General features: G+C 41.0%; 1 protein-coding gene across 1 annotated transcript in view; it reads right to left on the reverse strand.

Annotated features, from left to right (window-relative positions):
* The window catches only part of dipk1c.S (divergent protein kinase domain 1C S homeolog), a 51030-nt gene that overhangs the window by 11112 nt on the left and 21079 nt on the right, over positions 1–18839 (reverse strand). Inside the window, exon 2 of the mRNA XM_018223596.2 lies at positions 16617–17294. Coding sequence (XP_018079085.1) covers positions 16617–17294 — 678 coding nt within the window. The remainder of the gene's footprint in view (positions 1–16616; positions 17295–18839) is intronic.

The following is an 18839-nucleotide window of genomic DNA, read 5'->3' on the forward strand; positions in this document are numbered from 1 at the left end:
AGGGGAGCTCAGTAAAAAACACCGTCTATTCATTTAAAGGATCAGGTACTCACACACAGGCGAATGAAAGCTCTGAATGCAGATGGAATGCAGCATCTTGTTCACTCCCACACCTTGTGGCTTATTCCCTTTAGATTGTAAACTCTTTTGCACAGGGCCTTTCTCACCTATTGTAATGGTATTGGTTGTGATGTATGTAACTCCATATGTTCTATGTATGTAATTAATGTGATTTTAGTTGTATAAACACTTTTACTTTACAGGGCTGCGAAATAAGCTGGCACTATATAAATTAATATTAATAATAATAATATTAATGTTGCTGTTAAGTTGGCTTTCTTTTGTCCTGCACTTCCCTATGGCTGAATGCATTAAAACTGAACACAGAGAAAGCCAACATTAGATGAGCCTTAAGGGCGAGGTCATGCTAGGCATTTTTATAAAACTATAGAAATACCCACTGGCCGTTTGCCAGCCAACATCCGCCATAAGTCGCCAGTATTTGCAGTTTTCAGCAGAAATGCCAATACACCAAGGAAACCCCATATTATTATAGGATCCGCTGGTTTGAAAAAACACCTTGCTGAAATATGCTGCGTAAGATGGATTGTGCATATACATATTTGTGGCATTGTCTGCTGGTGAAGTAATTACGTTGCAAATTGACAATCAGTCCGGCTACATTTTGCTTTTCTGCTTGCCTTTTTTTTCACTAAAATTCTTCAAAGCAAAATTGCGGGGAACAAGAAAACCCAGAAATGCATGTTGGGAAAAGAAAACAAAAGGTTGAAAATCTCTCATTGAACAGCAATGCCTGAAGAAAAGTTAATTTTCTCAGGTAAGTAACATGTGACATCACTGTGCACTTCATTTTCACTGCTGATTGGCTAATTCATTGAGAGATCCTTAGCATGTATAGGTATGGGAATGGTTATTCAGAATCCTCGAGACCTGGGGTTTTCTGGATAATGGATATTTACGTAATTTGGAATTTCATACTTTAAAAGGCAGATCTACTAAGGTTCGAATTGTAAATTCGAATTTGAATTTTCTAAAACTCACAGTTTCCAGTTTTAAACCACTAACTCGAATTTTAATTTGAATGTTAGATGTATCACACCTCAACCCTGAAAACAGCTCTAATTTTATACTTCACCACATAAAACCTGCTAAATTCATATAGAAGTCAATGGCAGAGCTCCGTTGAACCATTTGAAGATGTTAAAGGACCAGTAACATCAATTTTTTTTAAAATTCATTAGTATAGAACTAATAAAAAAACACAAAGACAAATTAAACTTTAAAATGCTAAGTCTTTAGTAAGAAATAACTTACTGAAACTCCGCTTGCACTTCTTTTCAGAAAAGGCGATCCATCATGTGGTGCATGATTTCTCCTCCTCCTTCTGCCTTCCTTATAGGAGATAGCCAGGGAGGAGAAATCGAGCGCTGCATGATGGATCATCGCCGTGTTGCCTTTTCTGAAGAGGAGCACAAGCAGAGTTTCTGTAAGTTATTTCTTAATAAAGACTTAGCAATTTAAAAGTTTAATTTGTCTTGGTGGGTTTTTTTTCCATTCTATATTAACGAATTTTAAACAAAAAAAAACATTATGTTACTGGTCCTTTAATAGCCTTTCTAACATTCAAGGTGTTTTACGGAGGAAAACTTGATTCAAATTCAATTCAACGTTTTGGGTTGTTCCTATTCAAAATTTTAGAGCTCGAGTTTTTTTTCAAAAATAACCTCCCATTTAAGTTGTTAGTACATTTGAGTTTATTAGAGTTAAAAAAAATTCACATAACTCTAAAATTCGACCTTTGATAAATAACCCCCTTAGTCTGCTAGAAAATCATGTAAACATTAAATAAACCCAATAGGCTGGTTTTGCTCGGTAGGTTTTAGGTGGCGAACTAGGGGGTCGAAGAATTTTTTAAAGAGACAGTACTTCGACTATCGAATGGTCGAATAGTCGAACGATTTTTAGTTTGTATCGTTCTATTCGAAGTCGAAGGTCGTAGTCGAAGGTGGAAGTAGCCCATTTGATGGTCGAAGTAGCCATATTCGACCATTCGAAATTCAAACTATTTTTCCTCTATTTCTTCACTCGAGCTAAGTGAATGGGCCCCTAAAAGTTACCTATAGGTCAAGTTTTTCACTGATAGTTCTGCTTTTGTAAGTAATTATTACTTTAAGTTCCTAAACCTGACTGTTTTGCCAACCTGACTGTCCCATCTCAGTATGTCAATTCTCTGGATTTTTTTTTTCTGGATAATGGTTTTTCTAGATAATGAATCTTATACCTGTATGTCTATGTGGTGGATAAAATAAGCATTGTATAATACTTGTCATTGCTTCCATCACTAGGTATAACATCCATTGTACATTTTACAGCGATGGGTTCTGTTATCCAGAATGCTGGGAACCTGGGATAGTTCTGGATAGCACTCATTTTTTTTTGAATTTGCCCTATCTTTGATAAATGAAGCCTTCTGTCTTACTACCACAGAAAAAAAAACCGACTTAGTCACAAGTCGGCAACTGGCATTTAAATGGTTAAATAGGACACTATGGGAAAAGGCATTTCTTTATTTCCACTGAATACAAGAATGGGCAAGATGGCTATTAGTCAGCAACATTCTGACAGCACTGTGCAGCTCTCTTTATTTTCTAAAGCATTTGTTTCTCATTATGCCATCAACATGCTCAAATCCTTGCTCATAAACCTTTCAGTCCGGAATGCAAAGACATCAAATATATTTCCATTGGCCTCTCCACTGCTTTTCCCCTAGTCCTTCCTTATGATATTTAAACTAGGTATTTCTGTTTCAACAGCGTCCTCACTCAAGGAAGAGGGTGGATCAACATCTTGATCGGTTATGAGTTTCATGTGGAAACAGGCAAAAAGGATTGAATGAATTGCTTTATTTGTTTTTTTTTGTTTAGTGATAGAGATAAAAGGACCAATTGTTCTACTAAGGGAAGCAACTACTTTGTAATCATTGGCGAAATGCTGGATTGACACAGGAAACTGCTATAGTAGGTGAGTATGGTAATACGATTCTACAGGAGTGTGCCAAGAAAGGGTTACACCAGCATTACAGGTTGGAGTGGAATTTCTGTTATAATTTTTCAGATGGTTAAGGCCTGTGCAGTGACTATGATTAGTACAAAAAGCCTTGGTAAAAAGAACAGTGTTTTGTAGGGGGAGTATAGGATCTGCTGTATGGTAGTTGCCCTAACCTGTGGACTAAAGTTTGCCGCTGCCCACCACACATATGCTGACTAGGGCAAGAGGGATGGGGGGGGCAGTCATGTGCAAGATGATGAAAGGGGGCCGAGTGAGTATTAGGTATGCCACTGGAAAAATATAAGTAAATCAAAGACAATTTATACAGTAAGTCAAGATTGCTGCTGTTAGATAAAATGTTTATATCAGGACACTCCTTGCATAAATCTGGCTGTACAGCCTGTTATTGGTGGAAATATGTCTGTACCAGCAGTGTCAGGCAGATTCCCTTTTAGTCAAATGAGGCATGGGCAGGTTCAGGCACTTCTCCACCAGTTAAAAAACACCAGTGCAAAACACACTTAGGGGCAGATTTATCAAGGGTCGAAGTGAAATCGAGGGAATTTTCGAAGTTAAAAAATTTGAAGTAATTTTTGGATACTTCGACCATTGAATAGGCTACTACGACTTTGACCTTCGATTCGAATTAAAATCGTTTGACTATTCGACCATTCCATAATTAAAGTACTGTCTCTTTAAAAAAACTTTGACTTCAATACTTCGCCAACTTAAACCTGCCGAAGTGCTATGTTAGCCTATAGGGACCTTCCAAAGCATATTTCTAAGATTTTTGTATTCGAAGGAAAATCGCACGATCGTGCTACGATCGTACTACGATCGTGCTACGATCGTGCTACGATCATGCTACGATCGTACTACGATCGTAAGATGCAAAAAATCCTACGAATTCGACTTCGAATTTCGTAGTATTCAATTCGATGGTCAAATATCGTAGTATTCAATTAGATGGTCGAATTTCGAAGTATTTTCCACTTCGAAATTTGACCCTTGATAAATCTGCCCCCAAGTGTGCCATTAGCCTTAGCCAAGATCAATAATGGATAGAAACCGAAGTTTAGTATTTAATTCTACAATTTTACAAACACAGCTGAAGTGGACACTAAATTAAGCAAACAATGATCCTGCCCTAACTATCTGCATGCAAGTGTGAGCATTAATACAAAGGAACCCTATTACGATCAGCATGGTCCTGGCAACACTTAGAAAATGATTAATTATTCTTTGCTAAGTGAACTATTGGTGTCACAAGTATCAGAACATAAAAGTTGAGCTCACCCTAAATGTATCATAATTCATCCAACTCAAAGAGAGATCCTCTTCATTTACCCACTCATAAGCCCTTTTCCCCCTTCCCCCCTTTAAATAAAACCGAGATAAGGATCAGAACTAGGGGCAGAAAGCAAAGGCAAGTGCCTAGGGTGCATCCATTTTAGAAAAGGGGAGGGTAGCTTAAAGTTTTTATAACATAAATCATGAGAATTTATTCTTTCTAAAGTGAATCTGGTGCATTATTTGTACTGTCATCTGTTAGCTTACTACCTCTAAGCAAGGCAGATTCTGTTCATTCCTGTCCGTTTGCTGATTCTGATCTTCTTCAGCCTGAATAATTTTTCTTTTAGATGACTCTTTTCTTCAAACTCCCACGTTTTTGTCATCTGTGCCTTAGGCGTCTATACTAATTACAGAAGAGACTGCATAAATTCATTTAGCTTCAATCACCCTCCATACAATACTGTAATTATATGCAACTTGACAAATCAAGTCACTGATCTCTAATTCCTTTCTTACTATAGTCTCATTTATGGTAAATTGCACTTTCAAATGAATGTGGATAGCCTAGGGGTTACTGCCAAATTGTTCCCTTTTTTCAATGAGCGTGAGCTCTGTGCTTTCATTGAAACCCAGCCAAAACGTACTCCCTTAAGCACCTAATATTACTGTCCTATATGTTTTTCCTTATCCTGCTTGGATTAATATAGCACACTTCTAACTGGCATACCCTCTTTCCAGGTGTACTTCTAGGATAACCTAAAATATCTACCAGCTCAAACACTTTGTTTGGCTTCTCATCATTTAGGAATCATCTACATCCCAGCTCTTCTACAGTTTATTTTCACTATATATCACAACCACTTTAAACCATCACTGTGACTCCTTGCGTCTGGAATTCGATTAATTTACTCCTGTATCAAATTGTCTTCACATGCCTTTTAATTGAAGTTGATCCTATACCTCCTCTAGTTCAACATTGTTCCAGCAGGTCACCAAAAAATGAACTACAATATATGTCAATTTGATCATCGCATCAAGTTCTTTTTTCACTAGACAAATACCTCACATCTATTTATGTGTTACAGATCAGTAGAGATGTCGCGAACTGTTCGCCGGCGAACTTGTTCGCGCGAACATCGGGTGTTCGCGCTCGCCGGAAGTTCGCGAACGTCGCGCGACGTTCGCCATTTTGGGTTCGCCATTGTTGGCGCTTTTTTTGCCCTCTCACCCCAGACCAGCAGGTACATGGCAGCCAATCAGGAAGCTCTCCCCTGGACCACTCCCCTTCCCTATAAAAACCGAAGCCCTGCAGCGTTTTTTCACTCTGCCTGTGTGTGCTGAAGAGATAGTGTAGGGAGAGAGCTGCTGCCTGTTAGTGATTTCAGGGACAGTTGAAAGTTTGCTGGCTAGTAATCGTTTTGATACTGCTCTGTTATTGGAGGGACAGAAGTCTGCAGGGGTTTGAGGGACATTTAAGCTTAGGTAGCTTTGCTGGCTAGTAATCTACCTTCTACTGCAGTGCTCTGTATGTAGCTGCAGTGGGCAGCTGTCCTGCTTCTGATCTCATCTGCTGACTGCTGCAATAACAGTAGTCCTTGTAAGGACTGCTTTTATTTATTTTTTTGTTGTTTTACTACTACTACTACTACTACTACTATAAGAGCCCAGTGCTATTAGTCTAGCAGTGTTGGGGAGTGGGACTGGTGTGCTAATCTGCTGCTCCTAGTAGTTCAGCAGCACCAACTTTAATTTTTTTTTTTAATATTCATTTTTTTTTTATTTTACTTTTTTTTATTTTACTACCGCTGTAGTAGTGTATAAGTTGACCTTTTAGGCATTATTTGCCCTGTAGGCATTATTTGCACACTGTTTTCTTCAACCCGCCATCGAGCTGTGTGACCTTGTTCACATTCTGTCTAAATATCCATAATATTACCGTCTCCAGAAAAAACACCGGAGTCACTTTTTTCAAGCAGCCATAATATATTTTACGTAATCCGTATCCACCGCTGTAGTAGTGTATACGTTGGCCTTGTAGGCATTATTTGCACACTGTTTTCTTCAACCCGCCATCGAGCTGTGTGACCTTGTTCCCATTCTGTCTAAATATCCATAATATTACCGTCTCCAGAAAAAACACCGGAGTCACTTTTTTCAAGCAGCATTCATATATTTTACGTAATCCGTATCCACCGCTGTAGTAGTGTATACGTTGGCCTTGTAGGCATTATTTGCACACTGTTTTCTTCAACCCGCCATCGAGCTGTGTGACCTTGTTCCCATTCTGTCTAAATATCCATAATATTACCGTCTCCAGAAAAAACACCGGAGTCACTTTTTTCAAGCAGCATTCATATATTTTACGTAATCCGTATCCACCGCTGTAGTAGTGTATACGTTGGCCTTGTAGGCATTATTTGCACACTGTTTTCTTCAACCCGCCATCGAGCTGTGTGACCTTGTTCCCATTCTGTCTAAATATCCATAATATTACCGTCTCCAGAAAAAACACCGGAGTCACTTTTTTTCAAGCAGCATTCATATATTTTACGTAATCCGTATCCACCGCTGTAGTAGTGTATACGTTGGCCTTGTAGGCATTATTTGCACAGTGTTTTCTTCAACCCGCCATCGAGCTGTGTGAGCTTGTTCACATTTTGTCTAAATATTGATAATATTATCGTCTCTAGAAAAACCACTTGAGTTACTTTTTTTCAAGCAGCATTCATATATTTTACGTAATCCGTATCCACCGCTGTAGTAGTGTATACGTTGACCTTGTAGGCATTATTTGCACACTGTTTTCTTCAACCCGCCATCGAGCTGTGTGAGCTTGTTCACATTTTGTCTAAATATTGATAATATTATCGTCTCTAGAAAAACCACTTGAGTTACTTTTTTTCAAGCAGCATTCATATATTTTACGTAATCCGTATCCACCGCTGTAGTAGTGTATACGTTGACCTTGTAGGCATTATTTGCACACTGTTTTCTTCAACCCGCCATCGAGCTGTGTGACCTTGTTCACATTTTGTCTAAATATTGATAATATTATCGTCTCTAGAAAAACCACTTGAGTTACTTTTTTTCAAGCAGCATTCATATATTTTACGTAATCCGTATCCACCGCTGTAGTAGTGTATACGTTGACTTTGTAGGCATTATTTGCACAGTGTTTTCTTCAACCCGCCATCTAGCTGTGTGTATTATCGTTTCCAGAAAAACCAACTGAGTTTTTGTTGTTGTTGTTGTTTTTTTAAAAATAATGCCAGGCAAAGGCAGGCCGCCACGCAGAGGCCGTGCTAGGGGCCGTGCTGCTATGCAATCCTGTGGCCCTAGCAAATTTCCCAGTTTTAAAAAGCCAATGACCCTGAACTCCCAAAATGCTGAAGAGGTAGTTGACTGGCTTACACAGCACACCCCATCCTCTACCGTTTCTAACTTTACCACAACATCCTCCTCATCCTCCACTGCTATGGCCACCCCACGTAACACTTCCTCCACCACCGGTGCCCCTTCTTCACTGGGGTCAGAGGAGTTATTTTCCAATGAGTTTCTTGAACTGAGTAATGCGCAACCATTATTGCCAGAAGAAGATGAAGGAGATGAGGACCTTACACCAGATTTAATTCTGGCAGAGAACACGATAGAGATGGACATAATGAGTGATGAGGAGGAGGTCCCCGCTGCTGCTTCCTTCTGTGATGTGTCAGAAGAAATTGATGCATCTGAGGAGAATGATGATGAGGAGATTGATGTTTTGTGGGTGCCTAGTAGAAGAGAGCAAGAGGAGGGTAGTTCAGATGGAGAGACGGAGAGTCAGAGAGGCAGTAGGAGAATAAGACTTAGAAGAAGCAGGGAGGACAGCCCGCAGGGATCAGCAGGGCAACAACATGTATCGGCACCTGTGTTCAGCCGGCCAACGCACCCGCCATTGCCGCCAATACCGCCAACTCCGCCAACTTCTACTGTTACCGCCAGATCGCACACTTCCAAAAAGTCAGCAGTGTGGGATTTTTTAATGTGTGTGCCTCTGACAAAAGCATTGTAATTTGCAATGAGTGCAGTCAGAAACTGAGCCTTGGTAAGCCCAACAGCCACATAGGTACAACTTCTATGCGAAGGCACATGAGCGGCAAGCACAAAGCACTTTGGGAGCAACACCTCAAAGGCAACAGGCAAACTAAAAGCCACACTCCTTCTGGTCCAGCATCTTACTGCTCTACCTCTGCTCTCCTTGACCCGTCTGAACCACCCTCCACTCCGCCTTCCACCTTGACCACCTGTTCCCATTCCCAGTCATCTGCCACCAGCCAAGTTTCTGTGAAGGCCATGTTTGAGCGTAAGAAGCCAATGTCTGACTGTCACCCCCTTGCCCGGCGTCTGACAGCTGGCTTGTCTGCACTCTTAGCCCGCCAGCTTTTACCATACCAGCTGGTGGACTCTGAGGCCTTCCGCAAATTTGTAGCAATTGGGACACCGCAGTGGAAGGTACCCAGCCGCAATTTTTTTTCTAAAAAGGGAATACCACACCTGTACCAACATGTGCAGAGCCAAGTTACCGCATCTCTGTCACTTAGTGTTGGGCCAAAGGTCCATATGACTACTGACGCATGGTCCTCCAAGCATGGTCAGGGCAGGTATGTCACCTACACTGCCCACTGGGTGAACTTGGTAATGGCTGGGAAGCAGGGAATGGGTAGCTCAACAACAACAGTGGAGTTGGTGTCACCGCCACGGATTGCACGCGGTTCTGCCACCACCTCTACTCCTCCATCGCTCTCTACCTCGTCTTCTTCTTCTTCTTACTCTGCTGCTGGGTCCTCCTTCTCCTCCTCCACACCTGTGCACCCCCAGCTCCCCCTAGGCTATTCGACGTGCCAGGTACGCCGTTGTCACGCTGTCTTGGGGATGACGTGCCTGGAAAGCAAAAACCATACCGGATCTGTACTCCTGTCATCTCTGCAGTCACAGGCCGATCGGTGGCTGACCCCACACCAACTGCAGATCGGAAAAGTGGTGTGTGACAATGGAAGCAATCTGTTGGCAGCGTTGAGACTAGGCAATTTAACACATGTGCCCTGCATGGCACATGTGTTAAATTTAATAGTCCAACGTTTTGTCTCCAAGTACCCAGGATTCCAGGACGTTCTCACCCAGTCCAGAAAGGTGTCGGCCCATTTCAGACGTTCCTACACAGCCATGGCACGCCTTGCTGACATTCAGCAGCGCTACAACATGCCAGTCAGGCGTTTGATTTCTGACAGCCAGACTCGCTGGAATTCAACGCTCCTTATGTTGGAACGTCTGCTGCAACAACAAAGGGCCGTCAACGAGTACCTTTTTGAACTGGGTGGTAGGACTGGATCTGCACAGCTGGGGATTTTTTCCCCCGTTACTGGGTGCTTATGCGCGATGCCTGCAGGCTCATGCGACCTTTTGAAGAGGTGACAAATATGGTCAGTCGCACCGAAGGCACCATCAGCGACCTAATACCCTTCGCTTTCTTCCTGGAGCGTGCCGTGCGACGAGTGACAGATGAGGCTGTAGACCAGCGTGACGAGGAGCTGGAAGCGCACGATTTCTGGTCGGAATCACCAGAACGAACCCAGGCACCTGCTGCAACGCAGGGAGAGGTGCCAGAAGTGGAGTCAGAGGAGGAAGGTGGCTTTGTGGAGGAGGAGGAGGAGGACCAACAGGAGCAGGCTTCCCAGGGGGCTAGTGGTGACCTTTTGGGGACCCCTGGTCTTGTACGTGGCTGGGGGGAGGAGACCGTGGATGATGCAGTCCTTGATAATGAGGAAGCGGAGATGGATAGCTCTGCATCCAACCTTGTGAGAATGGGGTCTTTCATGCTGTCATGCCTGTTGAAGGACCCCCGTATCAAGAGGCTTAAGGAGAAGGACCTGTACTGGGTCGCAACGCTACTAGACCCTCGGTACAAGCATAAAGTGTCAGAAATGTTACCAACATACCACAAGTCCGAAAAGATGCGGCATTTACAAACCAGCCTGCAAAACATGTTGTACAATGCTTTTAAGGGTGATGTCACTTCAGGAACTCATCAACATTCCAGGGGCAGAGGTGCCAGTAATCCTGCCACGAGCACACCTGCAAGGACAAAGCCCTTTGGCCAGTCTGTAACGTCAGACATGCAAATGTTTTTCTGTCCAAGGCAGCGCCACAACCCTTCTGGATCCACCCTCAAAGAACGCCTCGACCGGCAGGTAGCGGACTACCTGGCATTAACTGCAGATATCGACACTCTGAGGAGCGATGAACCCCTGGACTACTGGGTGCGCAGGCTTGATCTGTGGCCAGAGCTGTCACAATTTGCCATGAACCTCTTGTCTTGCCCAGCCTCAAGTGTGCTCTCAGAAAGGACCTTCAGTGCAGCAGGAGGGATTGTAACTGAGAAGAGAACTCGCCTAGGTCACAAAAGTGTCGATTACCTGACCTTTATTAAAATGAATGAGGGGTGGATCTCGGAGGGTTACTGCACGCCGGAAGACTTGTTCTGACTTCTATGCAGCTGTCCTTCTCTTCAAGCCTCATGACTCCACACACAGCTGTCCTTTAGCGTCCTCCTCCTCCCTCCGCCACCGTTACAAACTAGGGTGCAAACCCTACTGGTTTAATTTTTTCTGGCCTCTGTGCTTCAGTGGCTGCAACCAAAAAAACTGGGCAAACAATGTCTACAAGGTCAACGTATGGCAAAAATGACTATTTTCAGCATTTATATGGCATATTTTTTCTGGCAACTGTGCTTCAGTGGCTGCGTCCAAAAAAATGCATATTTTCTGCATTTATATGGCATAATTTTTCTGGCAACTGTGCTTCAGTGGCTGCGACCAAAAAAATGCATATTTTCTGCATTTATATGGCATAATTTTTCTGGCCTCTGTGCTTCAGTGGCTGCAACCAAAAAAATTTATATTTTCAGCATTTATATGGCATAATTTTTCTGGCCTCTGTGCTTCAGTGGCTGCAACCAAAAAAATTTATATTTTCAGCATTTATATGGCATAATTTTTCTGGCAACTGTGCTTCAGTGGCTGCGACCAAAAAAATTACTATTTTCAGCATTTATATGGCATATTTTTTCTGGCCTCTGTGCTTCAGTGGCTGCGGCCAAAAAAACTGGGCAAACAATGCCTACAAGGTCAACGACGTTGACCTTGTAGGCATTGTTTGCCCAGTTTTTTTGGCCGCAGCCACTGAAGCACAGAGGCCAGAAAAAATATGCCATATAAATGCTGAAAATAGTAATTTTTTGCCATACGTTGACTCAACATATATGGCAAAAAATGACTATTTTCAGCATTTATATGGCATATTTTTTCTGGCAACTGTGCTTCAGTGGCTGCGACCAAAAAAATGCATATTTTCTGCATTTATATGGCATAATTTTTCTGGCCTCTGTGCTTCAGTGGCTGCAACCAAAAAAATTTATATTTTCAGCATTTATATGGCATAATTATTCTGGCAACTGTGCTTCAGTGGCTGCGACCAAAAAAATGCATATTTTCTGCATTTATATGGCATAATTTTTCTGGCCTCTGTGCTTCAGTGGCTGCAACCAAAAAAATTTATATTTTCAGCATTTATATGGCATAATTTTTCTGGCAACTGTGCTTCAGTGGCTGCGTCCAAAAAAACTGGGCAAACAATGTCTACAAGGTCAACGTATGGCGAAAAATTACTATTTTCAGCATTTATATGGCATATTTTTTCTGGCAACTGTGCTTCAGTGGCTGCGTCCAAAAAAACTGGGCAAACAATGCCTACAAGGTCAACGTATGGCAGTTGTTTAAAGAGAACAGTAGATTACTAGCCAGCAAAGCTACCTAAGCTAAAATGTCCCTCAAATCCCTGCAGACTTCTGTCCCTCCAATACAGAGCAGTATCAAGCAGATTACTAGCCAGCAAGCTTACTATCATCTGTCCCTGAAATCACTAACAGCTCTCCCCCTACACTATCTCTTCCAAGCACACACAGGCAGATTTTTCAGATACATTTTTGCCCTTGATCCCCCTCTGGCATGCCACTGTCCAGGTCGTTGCACCCTTTAAACAACTTTAAAATCATTTTTCTGGCCAGAAATGTCTTTTCTAGATGTTAAAGTTCGCCTTCCCATTGAAGTCTATGGGGTTCGCGAACCGTTCGCGAACCGCTCGCATTTTTGCGCAAGTTCGCGAATATGTTCGCGAACTTTTTTTCCGACGTTCGCTACATCCCTACAGATCAGGACAATTGCTTTACAACAGAAATATTGCCTTATAAATGGATATATTCCATGAAAGCAAACATCCTTGAGAGAAAGAGAAATAGGTGATGGCTGAATCATTTGTGAATATCACATTAGACATTTAGATGATCTATACATCCCAGGATATATTATTTAAGCAGATATACTTTTAGATATAACATGATGGATTGCACCCTGCCTTGCACGTAATTTAGGACCCCCTCTAGAAGTGATATGTGGGCTGCCAACTTCAGCACAAGATTTCCGGATCACAGGAGAGCGGAAGAAGGAGCTCAACCTGAACCTGCCTGTGACCCTGCAGTCTCATGCTTCTGACAGCCTCTATTTATAGGCGTGCACCTGCCCTGCCCCCTTTTGTGACATCACAGATGGGTGGGCCAGGCCAATTTGGATTGGGTTTGGGTTGGGAGGGTTCAGGTTAATATCGGGTGCGGGTCACTTATTTTTGTAACCTGTACATCACTACCCTTTAGTATAAGTAAATATATTCATATAGGAATATGAAAAAAATTATACAAAAATATAAGAGGCAAAGTTACATGTCTGGTTTCTTGTATTATTAGGCTTCAAATATTTACCATGTCTTGCACTCAACCCAATAATGTTACTTTTTTCAGGCCCCTGTGAATTTCATGGACTCTATGCTGACCACAAACCTTCACCAACTACTCAACAGTTTTATAAGAAACAGATGTAGTCTGATTTTTCTTTCAAAGAAAAGCCATACCGAGGGCAGGCTTTAGAATGAGATTTGTGCTACAAGCCCAGTGCCTATGCTTTGTCATTTATATGTATACATTTGGTTTTTGTATGTTACTTTGTTTTTTCAGAAGTTGTCCCGCACCTGTGAACGTTGCTAATAAGCAAATGCAGACATTTGGGTTTGATTATGTTGCACCTTTTGGACCATTTGCAGTCCTGGAGCTCTGTTCTAAATAGAAAACATTAGTTGACTGTTTTAAAAGTAGCTCATGGCCGCAGTGTGTTGATCATTCTAAGTAATGTAGAGAATTCCTTGGTAGAGTGCCTTCCTATGTATTCACATCCCTGGATTTTCCACACTTAATGGTTTTTACAACCCTTGGTTGTGTTACAACCCGTTAGTTAGTTTTGGCAATGATTATAGTTGTTAGTCTTTTGGGGTAAGTCTTTGCCAGCTTTGCACATCTGGGTCCTGCAGTTTTTGGCTATTCTTCATAGCAAAATTATTCAAGCTTTGCAGGGTTGGATGGGGACTGCGGGTAAACAAGTTGCAGATTTGCTATTGAATTAAGCACTTGTCTTTAAAATGGAAAATGGAATGTACTTTAGAACTAAAGTAGAATGCTACTTGACAGGATAGTGTGCATCTGTCCCTGCAAACAAAATGTCTGGATTTGATTTGCTTTAACAAGACAGATGGATGATATACCATTTTATAGAGGTTTAGACCTAGTAGGAGAAAATCTGGTCCAGTGACATGTTCCTTAAAAGTCAATAGTAACAGCAAAAGAAAAAGCACTAGATAAATACATTTATTGATAATGTACTTGGATCCAAACATGTAAACCTGAGTATCTACATTGGGCTGGATGTAATCCGCAGAGCTGTCCAATAATGGAATAATAGGAATGGTAGGAATCTGCAATCCTTTGTTTTACTGCCATTTGTGCAAACTAAGGGCAAACTAGCTGTAGGAAAGGCTGCGCCCAACCTGTGTGTGTAGTGAAAGGAATGAATGACGTCTGCCTGTTGTGCAGGCTGGACAAATTTAGGCAAGGCACAGTGAAAACACAATATGTTTCATAGGCCCAAGGCGAATGTCACGTGTGTTTCTCTTTCAGCAGAAAAAGAGAAAACACAAGTGGCTGCTGGCACTTAATACCATTGACTACATTGTGCACATGCCAGAAATTTAGCCTGAAATCTTTAGCCTAGATCTTCACAGCTGCCTGTACTGGAAGAGGATTACAGTCATACATTGGCCTAAACATAATAAAGTGTAGCTCAAAATACTCCCAAAAAGAACTTTCCCGTTGAAATCTATTCATGCTTTTCAAATCTGGAAGGTTTTTTTAAAAGTTTTTGGAATTATTTAACATTGGTTCTCTTACTCTTTAGTGACATATATTTTTGCTAACTAAGCTCGTCTTTAAAGGGTTTTTGTCACGAGAAACATGTTTTATAAAATGTATCAGTTAATAGTGCTGCTCCAGCAGAATCCTGCATTGAAATCCATTTTTCAAAAGAGTAAGAAGATTTTTTTAAATGTAATTCTGAAATCGGACTTTTTTTCAGATGCAGCTAGGTTTGAAGTCAAGCAAAGTGGCTAGGTTAATGAGAACGGCTTAAAGGAAATCTGTGGGGTGACACTCCACTGTTAAACGGCACAGAAATAAGATCACACCAATAAAGATTGCTCCAGATATGGCTCTTTCTAAACACTGAAGCCTTAAAGTAGCCAGTAACAATATTCACAGAAATAATACTTAAATGATATATGAACTATAGTGTAGGTGTCGAGTATAAATGGACTCTTCTACAAGGTACTAAGCATATTACGTTTTTTTTTATGTTGAAATATTTTCAGCCCACGTGATGAGTGAATTTTTTTGGCAGGCACAGGTTCACCATAAGAAAAAAACGCCAATTGAGTTTAATGCATTTAGATAAAAAGAGACAAAAAAGTTGCTGAGACAAAAAAAGTCGCCACAAGGAAAAAATGCCCATTGGCTTTAATGCATTTGGAGTGAGAAAAAAAAGTCATGTATGTAAAAAAAAAATTGTCACTCGTAAAAAAAATGTTGTCGTCTATTGACTTCGATGCAGTTCGCAAATCTCTTAAATGTTTCCTGAATTTTTAGCAGTTTCGCAAATTTTTCAGCAAAGCTAATGTTGCGACAAAATGGGATAGATTCGCTCATCACTATGGGGCAAATTCACTAAAGGACGAATCACCTAACGCTAGCGTTAATTCTCTAGCATAGCGCATTTTCGTTAATTTGCAGATTCACTAGGGACGCTGGCGTAACTTCGCTAGTGTTACTTTGCACCGTTACGCCTGGTGAATTTGCGCGACGGACGTAACTACGCAAATTCACTGACGCGCAAATTTTTCTGAACGCTACCTTTTACGCCAGACTTCCTTCGCCACCTCAGACCAGGCGAAGTGCAATAGAGTAGATAGGGATTGCTTCAAAAAAAGTTAAAAATCTTTCTAAGTCCCAAAAAACGCTGGCGTTTTTTTTTTTATGGGTGATAGGCTGAAAAAGATCGAAATTTTTTTTTGGGGCTACCCTCCTTCCCCCCTACATTTTCTAACTCGTGGTACCTTAACTATACAGTGGGCACATGTGTAGGGCAAAATAAAAATGTTATTTGCTGTTTTGAAGGTTTCCCAGGCTTGTGTAGTGCTGCTACATATACCTCCATTGTAACTTCAATTTGGCGCCGTATGCAAATTAAACATCGCTAGCGTAACTTCGCTTTGCTTGGCGAATTAATGATATCGCAACTTCGCAGCATTACGATTCCCCTGAGAGCAACTTCGGATTTTAGTGAATTTGCGTAGCGATGGCGAAAATATGCTTGGCGAAGTGCGGTGAAGCTGGCGCAACTACAAATCTTAGTGAATTTGCCCCTATATGTGTTGAAAGAACCTGTGTCCAGAGAATAAAATGCTGACCAAATCTACAGGTCAATCTGCAAGAACTGCAGTGCTAAAGCAACCAAACCATAATGCTGCAGTCCTGTGCTTTTTTAGACTGCATTACAGTAATCGTTTGCTTGAATACCATTGGGCAGTCTGATTTAGCACCTACTGCAATTTCACAGTGGAAAGTTTATCTTTAAATTATGGTGGCTTATACTTTACTGTTCACTTTTCACATGCTGTAGCTCTTGCATTGTCATTTAAACAAAGAATCAAACATGAGCTTCTGGCTCAATTAGATGAATACCAATTTTGACTGAAATAATTCATATGATAAAAATTTGGTAACTTACAGTTAGATCACTTCTGATTGCAAAGTTTTCCGGTTTGATATCACAGAGGTGCAGCCGGTGAGAGAATTCATTTTCAAATTGATGGACCATATCTAGGAAACTGACTGCAATTTCTAGGAGTGCCCTCATTCGTTTTTGCCCGCTGTTACACTGACCAACAACTTCCTCTAAAGAAAACAGGTTTTGCTTCCACGAATGTCCAGCAGTAAGAAATTCCACAGCGTAGAATTGGCCGCAGGTGCCAATGACCTGCAAGACGTGTTTGCTAAAGTCTTGTAGCAAGTTGAACAGTAGATATTCTTCTTGCTCAAACAAGGACCACATGCTGGTCAGCTCAGCTTTCCAGTGGAGGCTTTTTCTCTTTTCATTCCAGACTGGCATCATGGTATTATTTGGTAAATCCAAACCCAGGACATTTTTAACTTCCACAGCCACCATAACAAGAAGTTCTGTATCAGAGAGTGTCTGAATTTCTGATTCATCCAGAAAGGCATGACTTTCTGATTTTGATAGGGCGTAATTTTTTGATTTTAGGATTATCGAGCTGCCTTGCCATTCAGCTTGCATGACCTTCTTTCCTTTATGGTAATAAAGGCAATGCTTATACACCAGTTTGCGGGTTACACAAATGTCTTCGCAAAGGTTCCCCGCAACAGCTCCATCTGTGTAGTCATAACACTGTGAAATAAAAATAAGAATGGGGAATTACATATCAGATGCACATTATATAGAGATAAAATAGGTATAATATCACACCAATAATCACAACAATAATTAAGAATTTCTCCATCATATATATTTTTTATCATAACCTGAAACAATAATGACAGTACCCCTAACAAATGGTCCATGAATATTTTATTATATTACATGCTGCAGAGGTGCTACTGCAGTGGTGGAATTACCAAAGACTGTCAGCATAACAGAGGGCCAAATAATGTTTTGTACTTAGAATAATGTTATTACTGCAATTAGGTATGAGGGAAATTGCTTAACAACATTTACAGACTTGTGCCACAGCTTTATTATGCAGCTGTAAACAATATTATGATTTTGTTATGGATAAGCTAATTTGGTGGAGTGGGATGGGGAGCAATTAGAGGATATCACTGTTACTTACTGAATCCTTTGAGGTACTGTACTGTGGCCCCAAAAAGTGGTGTGGTTATGCAGTGAGTTTAAAATAAATATTGCTTTCACCTTATAAACTAATCAGGTCCTCGGCCACACCCCAAACACACTGAAGAGACCCCAGAACTGTCCAGCAGGTGATCATCAGGTGAAGGTGTGCAGCGGAAGGCAGAAAGCCTACACTATATATATATAAGTAAAGCAAATATATTGCAGGTCACCTTAGGAATTTAAAAAGTACCTGTAAAGGATATGTCTGCACATAAAGTGAAAGATTAAGTTTAAGGCAGGTCAGAAAATGCCTTTGCTAAAAGCACAAAGTTCATATTATGATATTGTGTAACAGATATATTTGAAGCTTGCATTTTGGCAGGGGCTGCTACAAACTGTAGTTGAACAAAAGCAGGTGACCTATGAGACAGCTTTCATTTATTGAGATGGTACCCTAGTTCTCCTACATTTCCAGGTGCCTCCTCTTGCATAAATCCACAACTAAGAGGGAAGCCGAGTCCAAGCTAGGCAAGCACAGACACACATATTCTGTCTTTAAAAAAAATACATGTTTCTGAAACTATGAGCAGTATTTATTGCATAGCAACAAGGGAACAGTGTTGATGCCATTTATCTTACAAATGAAGCTGTCAAGCTGATAGCAGCATGATTCTGTTGGTTCTTGCATCACTGAATTGTTTTTGTGCAGTCTTCCCATTCTTAATCTAAATACAGGGGCAGTTTAACACTGACATCTTTGTTTAGTCTGCTGGAATCCAGAGAGACCTCTTAATGATGTACTGACTGTAAATAAGGAGTTGGATGGTACTTTGTAATACTTTCCACCATTTGTTTTCAGCGTTCTTTCCAGTGGCAAACAGTATAATACTTGTTTTCAATCCCTTACTTTCTTTAAAACATTTTTATGCATGTGTGTGATTTATAGCTCTGAGACATGAACTAAAAAGGTTTCACATAAAGTAAGCTTATGCAACCTTCACAAGGGTATATTGGATAATTTTAGAACAATTTCACTGTTTATTCAGTGGCTACTATTGCTCCCAACACATTACATTTTATATATAGAAACACACGGGATCA

Source organism: Xenopus laevis, chromosome 6S (assembly GCF_017654675.1).
Source record: "Xenopus laevis strain J_2021 chromosome 6S, Xenopus_laevis_v10.1, whole genome shotgun sequence".
NCBI classification, from domain to species: Eukaryota; Metazoa; Chordata; class Amphibia; order Anura; family Pipidae; genus Xenopus; species Xenopus laevis.